Here is a 12,311-nt window from a genome sequence, read left to right as displayed (position 1 = left end):
TAGAGCCAATTCTGCTTCATGCTTGCAGCAAAAGTGTGCCAGGTACTTTCAGACCATTCTCCAGGCCAATCAATCTCATTTATAATAAACTAACCATCAACACTGGGACACAAACCTCTAATCAAATTTTGCTATTGGAATGTGAGCTGGTGGGCAATGTTACCTCTTGAACTAGAGAGGTATGGGTCCAAATTCCTACTTAGGCATGAATGCAGATTGTCTTTTAAGTTAACTGTACTCTTACAACTTCAGCTCCCCTTCATTATGTACAAATGTTAATTATTTAAACAAAGCTTCAGTGAGAAGTTGTTACAGAAATAAAAACCATGAGGAAATCTTCTAATCTGTCAGAGTTACCACAAAATGTAAACCATGGAATCTGTTACCTTTGAATAAATGCTAATACACTTTCAAAGCAGTGTTGGGATTATGTGAACAGATGCTCCTTATGGTGGGATATAAGGGGTTGCATTGAGTGGAGGCACAAGATGATGATGAAATTACTAATAGTGAAATCAAGTGGGGAATGCCAGGAAAAGTAACAAGAACACAGAGAAATATGAGAGAAGAATCAGATCATTCAAGGGAACTCCAAGGGTTGCAGATATAAAACAATTTAAAAACAAAAACTGCCAATAAGGGCAGAAAATTCTCAGTAACCACAGAATATTGTTTGTGAAATGGAGGGCAGAAATGGTGTGTGTGTAGAAAGGGAATGGCCTGCTGGAGGAGGGAAGCCAGTTACCTAGCTGTAACCCCATGTGCATTTTCCTATTTCCCTTATGGCTACTTTCATGCATAAAGAAAAGGGTCATAATGAATACCACATCAACTGTGGTTTTAAGTTCTGCAGCTTCTCTTTTACTTCAAAGCGTTTGCTTTATGAAATGGGGAAATGCATAAGGTATTTTATAAGTCATTTTTAAAACATATGCCTTGCTGTTAAGCAAGTGTTCACCATTTCAATTTTAGGTTCCCTCACTTGGTTATGTGTGACCCAAAAAAACTATAGACCGAAGAAATCAAAACGCAGGTATATTTTAAAATGAATACAAGTGCCACATGCAGATTGCAATATTTCTGAGAAGTTTGATTTTATTAACATGTGCAAGCACACTTGGAGCAGCTTCAGACATTGCAAAACCCCAACACGGAGCTACTTCTGTGTGGGAGTTAACAAATACATAGATCATCAAAGAAGGTGGACAACACATATGTATTGTAATGCATGTGTACACTTTCTTGTGCACCCAGCTGCTATAATCACTCAGCTTTCCTGTGAACACATAACAAAGTGCGTACATGCACTGTGATGGTATAAGCTATAAACATAGGAGCCAACTCCTACGAACTGATTAACAGTCTTCACTGTGCCCATAGGTATACCCTGGAAGGCTAAGAAAAGAAGGGAATCCACCCTTGAAGAATATTAATTTAGTCATCTCCAACAGCTGGGAATCGACTCTGTATTACGTGATCTATGAAGAATGGACCCCATACAGAAACAAGATTTGGGGCAGGGAAGCCAATCTTTTATCAAAATATGTGGAAACAAGAGAAGAAAGAGCACACTGGTCCCAATTATGAGGGCAGGGAACCACGTGGAGGCTTAAGCGTGTGGGCAACAGCAGAACAAGACACTTCACCTGCCCCCAAATGAGACCCCTTCCCTCTTCCATACTACTGCAACAGGGGTGCAGGAAGGTGAAAGCGCTTAACAACAGAAAAGAGGAGTAGGGGGAGATGACTAGAGCAGGAAATGCATAAAACTGCCTCCTGAGCAGCAGCACCTACCTACTTCCTCCCGCCCCACCCTGCCCCACCCCAACTCACCTCCACTGTAAACGGGGCTCTCCTCTTCCCATCCCAGGTACGTCCCCCTATCCCACGTACACAGAAAAACAGGTGCGCTCAGGCCCCCTTCTCCCTAAACACGCCCCCAAGAGCGCCCCACGGGCAGCCTCCTCAAACGTCCCCCTCTGCACCCCAACACGCCTCCCTCCCAGTCATGTTATGCCACCCGACCCCAGGCAATGCCGCCAGGTCCTCTCCCACCGCCACCCCAACTTCGCACCCTGGCCGCTCCCTCCCTATCCTCAAAGGGCGCAGCCTAACTACACAGCGCGGGGCGCAACGGAGGCCGGACCCTAAAAAGAAGGGAGCGAAATAGCCCCCGTTACCTGAGCGGGGCGACCGCCTCTCGGCGCGCATGCGCCACCGAGTCAGACTTCGCCCCGCCCTCTCCCTACTACGCAGGCGCGCCGTCCTTTATCTGCCCGGTCCCACCTCCAACCACCTTGCGGAGGACGGCTTCTGCTGGGTACTAGTGCGAGTTGAGTGCGGATGAAAATCGAACGGCATAGCCGAGCCGGCCTTACACGGGCATATATGGGGGAAAGGAAACCTTCAGCAGAACTGGCTTCCCGCAGCCAGTTATTTTGTAATCTACCCCAGGATTAGAAAGTACGGAAGCAGATGTAATTTTCACAGCCCGATCCACTGTATTTACATCCCACGCGCTTTTTTACCTGGGGGAAGCTCTGTTAAACATATTGCGGCTTACTCCAGAGTCAACGTGCAAAGAATCGTACTACAGGGCTGCAGTGTCCTGCCTACGGGGATCTTAAGCCCTTCTTATGGAAAACTCATGTACTAGTGAAAGGATCCACATAATCTGCCTCCAAGATCCCTAATCAGTTGATCCCCGTTCCTAAGACCTTGAAGTAGCCTGTGTAAAAGAAGCAGTTACCACCACGAGGCAGGAGGGATCCTCCATGTGCTTTTACACACTCACACAGCATAAGCGTGAAGAAACCCTAGCTGCAAATTAATCCATGCAATTAAATCAGATCAAATCAATCAGCTGGTTTGTCGTCCTGTAAATGTGAGCTCTTCATGTACTGCTGCGCATACACACTGTTAGATAAGAACAAACTGTTGACGTTTGGTTCGCTCGCTTGTAGTCAGATTTGCACAAATTTGCCACAGGAGGCTGTTCCTGCTCTGCAGATAGTCTGGGCGTGTTTGTCATTCCAGACTTTTTCCTGCCTCTGCTTGTTTGCTTCTGAAGAAGAAATAAATACAAAGACGGGAAATGTGCCCCACTCTTGGCAAAGCAAGAAACCTCGTCTGAGAAGCGTTGCTGCCTGCACACACATTTGTATAGTTCAGACACACCATCCTTAAGAGCATAAGGACAGCCTGCTGGATCAGGCCAATAGCTGATCTAGTCCAGCATCCTGTTTTCATAGTGGCCAACTTGATGCCTATGGCAAGCCACCAAGCTGGGCCCAATCCTTCCTATTCCCCACTACTCCTATGCAGGTAAAACTAAGGTTGCAGGAGTACAATACAGTAGTACCTCGGGTTACATACGCTTCAGGTTACAGACTCTGCTAACCCAGAAAAAGTGCTTCAGGTTAAGAACTTTGCTTCAGGATGAGAACAGAAATCGTGCTCTGGCGGCAGCAGGAGATCCCATTAACCAAAGTGGTGCTTCAGGTTAAGAACAGTTTCAGGTTAAGTACGGACCTTCGGAACGAATTAAGTACTTAACCCGAGGTACCACTGTATTCTCTGAGGCAAGACAGATATGCACCCCAGTCCTATGCACCTCTACTCAGACATAAGTTCTACAGTGGTACTAGAAAGGGTGCACAGGACTGAACCCCTTTTTGAAGTAAACTTTGGTGGGGGTTTTATAAATGAGTTTAAGAAAGCAGCCTGATCCTGTTGGAAGAAAATTCAGTTTATTTCAGTAGGGCTTATTCTCGAGGCTAGGAAGCTGCTTTTTGTGTACTTCAGGCCATGAACGTAATTGTTTGTGGACTGCACACCATGTTACTACAAGTTTAGACTGCCATCTTTACCCTAAAGCCGCTTTCCTGTGAGGCCCCCTCAAGCAGGGGGACTATGACTGCACTGTTCAATAAAGCCAATGGCTGGTCTCCTGTCGGAAAACCCCAACGAAGCGTTCTGCTGCTTTCAACAATCCTATGTTAACACAGTGCTAAAAACCACTGGCTTGTGATTTATTTCCACGGTAAATTGCAGTGTTATACGAAGTAAACGCCGCTGAGCACCATGAGTAAACATGCATTGCAGGTAATGCAAAGCGGGTAATTTTGAGGGGCCAAAGGCCTGCTGAGTCCTCTCACCCTTCGTAGTAAATACTCTGCGACCTGCCTCTAAAACATAAACCGCTTAGAGATTCCGTCGAAGCGCTATACAAGTGAAAACTATTGATGATAATGACGTGTCTCTTTAACGCAGGGCGGAGCTGTAAAGCAGGCCCGGGAGGGCTTCTGCTCCCCTCTGCCTGCTTCTGCACTCCGGAGCCGCAGCTCAGTCGAAGCGGTGAGATTTTTAACCTCATCGGGCAGGGACGGAAGTAAGAGAGCCGGAGGCAGCTCGGGCTCTGCCGCCGAGGCCCGGCCGCGGAAGCGACTGCGCCCGGAAACGAGAGGCCTCGTGATTGCAGTAATTGTGCGGGGCGCTGTTGCTTTCGGACCTGGACGGGGAGAGGCGCCGAGGTTCTCGCTGCCCGCGCGCCCAGAGCTTCGCTGGAGAAACGCCCGGGTCGACCTGCCTGCACTCGGCGCGGCGCTCGGCCTCCTTGGGGCGGACCCCGGGGCGCCTAAGGGAGAGCCGCTGTCAACTCTCGAGAGCGCGCGAAGAAGGGAGGAAAAAGGGAAGAAGCGAGGCAGCGGGAGGAGGACGAGGGACGGAGCCCGGGAGTGCCAGGACCTGACCGCTGCGGAGGAGCGGGCGCGCAGGAGCTGGCGGACTAGAGTTAAGGGGACTCGGGAGGCGCCAGAGGCAGGCAGCGGGGCCCTCCTCGAGGACGTGGAAGTGCCCGGCGAGAGCAAGAAGGGCGTCGAGGGGGGATAGAGTGGCGCCAGAGTCGGCGGGGAGACCGGGCGAGGCGAGGCTCCCGGCTCGAAGAGGCAGGGCGCGTTGGTGAGGCGCCGCCAGCTTCGCCCCGCCGCGGCGCGTCCCGCTGAGCTCCTTCCCCATGTGGTCGGCAGCCGCGGCGGACGCCCCGAGATGAAGCTGCGGCAGATCTCGGACTGGAGCGACTTCGTCCGCGGCCGCTGCCTGCGAGAGCTGCTGGAGCAGGGCGGCCCGGGCGAGGCTCCCAGCCGCCTCTTAGCCAGCCCGGACAGGCAGCATCTGCTTCTGTTGTGGAACCAGCCGGCCTCGCAGGCTCGGCTTGTGGCCTTCCAGCGCCTGGGCGCCGACGGGGCTGACCTGGAGAGGAGTTGGCAGCCTCCTCAGCCGCCCGTGGTGGGGCTGCTTTTCCTGGAAAGCCCCGGGACAGCTGTCTCTTGGGTGCTGACGATCATCTGGGAGCACGGCAAGACTGAACTCTGGCGATTTGTGCCCGCAGTGGGGTGGCACTTGCTGCAGAGCCTGGAGCTGTGCCATGGAGCTCGTGCCCGGGTTGTCTCCATCTGCAGCTGGGGGGCCCAGCTGGTGTGGTGTGAGGAGAGGCCCCCCTTGGACGCCCAGCTGACGCCCGAGAGGAGAGCCTTCAGGTACTGCATCTGCACTAGACGCCTTCAGATCGGGGAGCAGGGAGCCCAGCTGAGCCCCTTAAGGATTGTCTTGCACAACAGCCCTGTGTACCGAGTGCTCGCCTCACCCTCTGGTGTTTTCCTGCTGCCCACTCCAGCCACCTTCCAGGGAGTAGCCAAGTTTGTCCTCATCTGGCGTCCCGAAAATGCTGACATCATCATTGCTGCTCCATCCAAAGGCTGCATTTGTACTAAGGCTTTGCTTCCAGGCAGTGAAGTGGACTTCAAGAAGCTGCTCTTGGGCTGTGTGGGACTCTTGGCAAACATGGACCCTTTGGATATCCATAGCTGTGTGCTCTCTGGTCGCAGGGGGCTCCTCCTGGTTAGCACGGCAGGAGCTGTGGAGCTGGTGCAGCCCGACGGAGTGTGGAGACCCATCTTTGACTTTGGGGGAAGTGCTTTGGCCCCAGGGGAGCAGGTCCAGCTGAAGGTTTTTGGGGACACCCTTGCCTGCTTCTTTGGAGGGGCTCTTTATCTTGTGGACTTGGGCAGCAGGCAGTTGATAGAAAAGAAAGTCCTGATCACGGAGGAAGTGCTTTTTTTGGACTTCCATGCCGAGGAGGAGGAAGTGCAGCTCCTGGGTCCAAATGGCATCTACAGCCTTGACTTCTCTGGTACCGACAGGGAAGAGCCCACCCTGGTCGAGATGGTTTTTGAAGAGGCCTGCAAATACTATCAGCGGCGGAGCCTCAGCAGCTCTCAGCTCACCGTAGAGAAACTGAAAAAGGGAGACATGTTCCAGGCTCCCATTGCACTCTCCTCCATCCTGTGCTATAGCCTTGCTTCCAAGGATAAACGTCCCAGGGCTTTCCCAGAGCCTTACACCAAACTGCTGGGCACAATGCAGCTGGAACTGCAGAGCTACCAAAAGCTGGAATTCCTTAAATTGTGTGTGGTCGGGGCCTCGGAAAGTGAGGTGGAGAGCTATGGTGAGGCGCTCGTGGAGCAGGAGCTCGGTCGTCTTCTACACTTGGACTTAAACAAGGAGAACCTGGCCTACCTGAATGCCATCTTCAGTTCCTTCCCTGGGGCCTCTTGGAAGGCCATCCAAAACCACCTGCAGCTGCAACAGAATGGGGATGGAGTACTGGTAGCCAGAGCTACTCCAGATGTGTGGAAGAAAATCCTGGGGGGATCAGTGCCCGGCCTCAGCAAGCAAGAGGAGGGGCCTCTAAATGGGATGGTTCCACTTTTTGAACTCATCTGTCTCTTGCTGCACCAGTTCAAGCCCAAGTGGCTGCCTCAGTTTGTGGGGCTGTCCCAAGAGTACCTGGGTGCCTCTTGGACTTACGGCAACAAGGAGGGCCCCGAGGGTGCTGTTCCCCTCTACAGAAGGGCACTGGCTGTGCTGCCAAGGAGGAGCAGAGGCTCTCTGGCAGATGGGGAAATGGAGATTGAGCTCCTGCTATGCAGCCAGCGGCCCAAAGCCATCCTGCAGGCCATGGACCTCCTTATCCAGCATAGGAGATGGCAGCGTGTGATGGAGGCTGCAGAAAAGTTCTCCATGCTAAGCCCTTTGCTGAACAAAGAGATCTTCACCATCCTTTTGAGAGAGTGCTCCCAGCATAGGGACCTGGACCCTTACTTGGACAAGCTGTGGGAACTCTGCCCTACAAATCTGAGCGCTTCTGACATCCTGAGCGTTCTTCAGCAATACTTACCCCCAACAGAACTTGATCCTCCTCCCTTTCTCCCAGGTGGGTCATCCCAGCTGACTGTTGGCTTGCTGAAGCCCCTGTTGCACAGACTTGCCCAGGGCCCACCTGGCCAGGATGAAATCTATGCTGTCTTACAGAGTCCAACTTTCCCACCACCAACCCCACCCAGGCAAAAGAAAGATACCCCAAAGGCAGCTGCCCAGGAGGAGTTAACACCCTTTCAGAACCACACACACCACTCATTGCGTGAGGTGGTATGAAGCTTAGAGGTGGGAACAGGCAAAAGGGCCTGGTGGGGTCAGGAGCCTTCAGCCTGTGTATCCACTTAGGCCCTGCATCAGCAAGCTGCCTCTGCCAAAGTGGGAGGTAAATCCCAAAGTTTATTGCATTGCCAATGGGTTTTTTGGAAGAGTGCAGAGCTTGTAGTAAGGGTTGGGTGTTTCTGGTGCCTTAAACAAGAGCAGAGAAAGTCACATAGGAGCTAAACTATTGAGCTCACACAGTTGAGACTAGCTGAAGAACTGCTGCTGGTGTGTTCCCTTCCATTTGTGAATGATGCTGGTGGGCTTGGGTTTTGTTAAACTTCCTCTGCGTTTTGGTAAAATGCTAGTCTACATGCATCTGACGGATTTGCATGGGGGCTTAGTGTCACTGGGGAGTTGCCTTGCTTTGACTACCTTAAGGATGCGCATCTTGAACTTCCATCAATATGCTTTAGTAGCTACCTTTTAAAGTGCAGGGATTGCTCCTGGCAATATGCCATCCTGTATGTTGCCAAGTTTCACTGACCAGTATTACTTCCCCCTGAGACCAGCATTTTGGAAAGTCCCTGACCGAAAGCATGTCCTCTGTCTGCTTCTCTGGCTGATAATCCACAGCTCACTCCTCTGATGTGTTTAAACATGCATTATTTACCTGCAACTGGGGAAGCCCCACTGCAAATGTGTGCGCACACCTTTGTCCCCTAGAGTGGTTTTATCTTTTGCTTTTTATAAAAAAAGAAAAGTGGAGGTTGTCAATAGAAGGAGCTCTGCAGTTCCCAGGGGTAGGGCATGTCCTGTACACTTGCAGAGTAGTGTAACCCTTGCCTCATGTTTGGGACCCCACGCTGGCTGTAGGCTTAAATCAAATATATCTCTATTATAGGGGAAGAATGATGGGGACTTGGAGCAAGACAGTAATGCTTGTTGGTGTCTTGCAATTCCTTCATTCTGCCTAAGAATAGCTGCCATTGGGAATGAGGAATATTCTCACCTAATGAGACTTTCATCACTGAAGCCGCCTTACATAGATGGGGCAGGAAGAGTAAATTTTAACATTTCCAGACAGGAGTGGGTTTTTCTTTTTGCAGGTGGGAGAAAACATTTTAAACCTTATGAAATTGCTGAAATCACTTTTTTTTTAATTGCAAAGGTTCCCCAATATAGTACAAAGGAGAGAGATGGCTTATTGAGTGTAAGCAGCAAGTCACCATGCAGTTCAATTTTCAAACTCAATGGATGGGTTTGCCAGCCAAAAATGGGGTGTGGGAGGCTTTATTACTCACAGTGTTGTCTGGATTCTGTACGCCAGTTGAATTGGGTGGGTAATTTTCTGTAGGCTTATGACCCTTTGTAAGACAGGACCCTGCCCTGAGACTGAGCTGCCTGGATTCCAAGCAGATCACATGTATTCTGCCTCAGCCCAAGCCTGATGCTGCAGCAGCGCCTTAGCAATCTGGATTTTTCCTGCGCAGAGCAAATACGTCTTTTTGGTGCTGCAGATTAGCCTTTCCTGGGCTGGGGAAATGGATAAGTAGCAGAACACAAGGACAGCTTTGGATCTTGCCCCCTTCTGTCAGAGAATGAGGAAAGCCATACCAATACTGACCAGTGACCAGTTTGTCAATACTTGACATGCAGAGGTATAATTGTGTTACTGGGAGTTGCCTTCCAAAACCAGCACAAATGGAGGACTTGTTCCAAACCTAGTTAATCCACATCTGCAATACTGTTTACAAGTTTTTTTCAGGCTTTCAGGGAACCCATAATACGCTTCCTCAGCCTGGAGCCTTTTTAAAAATATATATATAAAGATAAGACGAGAGTAAATCACCTTGTCCTTCATACCTGAAAACTTAAGAGGAATGTGTGGGTTCTTGTAAAGAGGAGTGGGCTTTCTTTTTCCAAGTACTGCACAAACCTCCTCCTCTCTGCAAAACCTAAAAAAAAATTTTTTAAAGGTTTTGACAGTGCTGGGATTCACAAGCTTCCCTTTGATGGCCCAGTGGGGCCTCTTAGGCAGAGGATTAAGAGAAACTGCCCGCATAATGGTCCTTGGATGGTGTGTTTGCCCTGCCCATCCTGAGTAACTTGGCAGAAATTTTTTTTATGCTAATCTTGGCAAGTTTATTCTGTTTTTAATGAGATTCTTGTTTTTGAATCCTGTGTGCTGTATGCAGTATTAAAAGGTAAACAACCTTGAAGAGGACTCATCTGTGGCTGTGAAGTACCTGGCATATGTATTGTTGGGCACCCAGCTGTGTGTGCCTTTTCTGTTGATTCAGGCTCGGCCTCACTTGTTAATGGGGAACAATCCCAGCAGATAAATTGCAGCCTGACCCAGAAAAAGTCCCTCCACTAAAAAGCAAACCATTGCTGGGAAGGAAAGCTGCAGCGGGCAAGCTGTTCTGCTCGCAATCAATGCACCTTTTGTCTGCTTATTCATAGCACAAGAGCTGTGCTGGCAGCTGCCCAGCTTCTTCTGTGAAAGCAGTTATGGGGGTCATAGTCTACCCTTTAGATTCCCTCACAGTTGCCTCCAACAAAGGAGAGGTTAAAAGTGTCCCTTCAAGTGAAGGGGGGAGATGTAGAGATTTGACAAGAGCTACACAAGTGCAGGAGGGAAGGGAGAAGCAATAGGTAAATGGTTGCAAACTAGCTTGAAATAGGATTTCATTTTATAACAAGAGGGGAGTAGCGTGTGATGTCTCTTTATACATAAAGAACAAGCAGCCTCCTTGGTCTGGATTTTTTCTTTATTTTATAAGCAGCAGCATGTAATACTGATTATTATGCTTCCAGGGGTGCCTTTTCCTAAAGGATGTCCTGGCTTTGTATCTGTTCCTTTGATGGAAACCAGAATACAATGGATTGGGGTGGTGGTATTCCACTACTGAAAGAGCCCTAGCCAATCCAGTGCAATAGAATCCCAAGATTATATTTAATAGCAGTGTTTGCAGGAGTTACCTATTAGAAGACCTCGTAGTTATTTGCTCTCCTCTCTACACACTCTTTGTATTTGTAAAGATCCAATGACAGACTTCAGCTTCCTGACCGTCTGATACTGTACTTGGCAGCGGCAGCTACTAGCTCATTTTAAGAGAGTCACAAAATAGGCAGGGCAGTATTCAACAAAGTTGAGTAGGCCCCTTGAAATTTCTGGGCCTGACTTAGTCATGTTCATCAATTTCTGAGTAAAGTTCAGTTGAATACCACTCTTGGATCACTTCCAGTCAATGGGCACAGGAGGAGCAACTTGCAGTCCAACAAGGCAGCACTAGATTTTGTGACCCTTATTTCTCACGGAGCCGTTTCTCTACAGTAGTTCTTCCACCACTTTAATTTTCCAATATTTTAGCCCTGGCTTATACCTTATAAAAAGTAATGGAAAGTCTGAATGCACGGAAGTGATATAAAAAGACAAATGGATCATCCAATAATTATAGAAAATGCTAGAAGAGCGCTTTTACTCACACGGAGAACTGTAGTATCACATGTACTTTGGGTATGGGTGGGTTGTGGCATTTAATTCAAGCGGCTTATTACTACAGCAAGATCAAGGGAGGAAAAGTGGGGGTAGATACTTCACTCCAGATTGCTAATCATTTCCCACTTCTGATCCTGTGGCTTTACAGCATGATTCCTGGATTATCTAGTACTACTCAAACAGACTTTCGTTTTCATTTTCATTTGAAATCTTGTAGAGCTTGGCAATTGGAATTGCCACTGTTTTTGCACTTTGGAAATGCCACAGAGAATCGGTATGGTAGATATTTCCCATCCTGCACATAATAATATAGAATTACTTCCCACTAAGGTTAACTATACCTTCTTGTGAGTTTTCATATGTTCTCTGCTTTGCCATGCTAGTGAGCACAGTTAGGGATACTTTGCAGACTGTGATGTTGCAGTGATAAATGCTTCCCGTTTCTTATGGCATACTTGTTCCTTGTGTTTTACATGACTGCAGCATATGTATGGGAATCTTTTGCTCTCCAGGCCAGATGTTCCCCACCTGCTTTAGCATATCTTTCTAACCATCTTAAGTCTTGATTGTGACTCCTGGGCACCTCTTCTCCCTACACAACACTTACCAGGAATTTGCACACTTACAAATCAGTACACAAATGTCAGCCCTCGAGCTGTATGGCTGCTACACAGTAGTGTACCCTCATCTCTCTCTCTCTCATTTATTTTTTATTTAAAAAAATTTGTCCAGCTAGGCTTTTCTTACACTTCAGAATTCACCTACCACATTTTCTGAGAGGGCTGTAAAACATTTCAGGAAGTAAGTTCTGTTGCAATGTAGTCTTTCCCCCAGATGGTTAAAAATATCCTGCTGAACATCTGTGCTGGTATATCTCGATCAAGCAGTAATAGCATAATACCTTGCCCCTTGGTATTAGAATTAAAGGATAGCACTGATGAACTGGGAACCGCCACCCCAGTTTGTTTTTAAGGTAGGAGATGAAGACCCATATGAGAGGTTATAAAAGACTCAAAACTGAAATGGATACTAAATAGAATGGTGTTGGAAGGGTTATAGGATTTTGGTGGTACAGGGCAGTACTAAAGAATAGGTGTTGTTTAGGGAGGGTACAGCTGCCAATAAGAAGCTGGCTTTTATTAGCTTTAATAGGGCTTTGAAACCTCCCTCACTGATCAATTATAGTGGGCATACAGTGCCTCCTACAGTTTACAAAATGACATTTGGACTATCTGCTCTTCTCAGTGATGCTGTAGGAAATAGCCACTATATGCCTGATGTGACCTCATAACCACATCGTTCTTAATAGCAAGTATAGCCAGTGATATGC

General features: G+C 48.6%; 2 protein-coding genes across 4 annotated transcripts in view; one reads left to right on the top strand and one right to left on the bottom strand.

Annotated features, from left to right (window-relative positions):
- ARMH3 (armadillo like helical domain containing 3) overlaps positions 1–3,055 on the bottom strand; it is a 128,481-nt gene extending 125,426 nt beyond the window's left edge. Inside the window, exon 1 of one of the 3 annotated variants that reach the window (XM_081192238.1) lies at positions 2,918–3,055. The gene's annotated coding sequence lies outside the window, so the exon portion shown is untranslated. Of the gene's footprint in view, positions 1–2,180; positions 2,235–2,917 lie in introns of those variants that run through there. The other 2 variants (XM_081192236.1, XM_081192235.1) reach the window with 2 other exon arrangements.
- A 1,049-nt stretch (positions 3,056–4,104) lies between these two features.
- HPS6 (HPS6 biogenesis of lysosomal organelles complex 2 subunit 3) lies at positions 4,105–10,234 on the top strand. Its single transcript, XM_081192234.1, has one exon. The coding sequence runs from the start codon at positions 5,047–5,049 to the stop codon at positions 7,492–7,494; it is 2,448 nt and encodes an 815-aa protein (XP_081048360.1). The 5' UTR covers positions 4,105–5,046; the 3' UTR covers positions 7,495–10,234.
- Positions 10,235–12,311: the final 2,077 nt, after the last annotated feature.

This window comes from Podarcis bocagei (genome assembly GCF_964188305.1).
Source record: "Podarcis bocagei genome assembly, chromosome: 4".
Lineage (NCBI taxonomy): Eukaryota > Metazoa > Chordata > Lepidosauria > Squamata > Lacertidae > Podarcis > Podarcis bocagei.
This window is presented reverse-complemented; position numbering and strand designations above follow the sequence as displayed.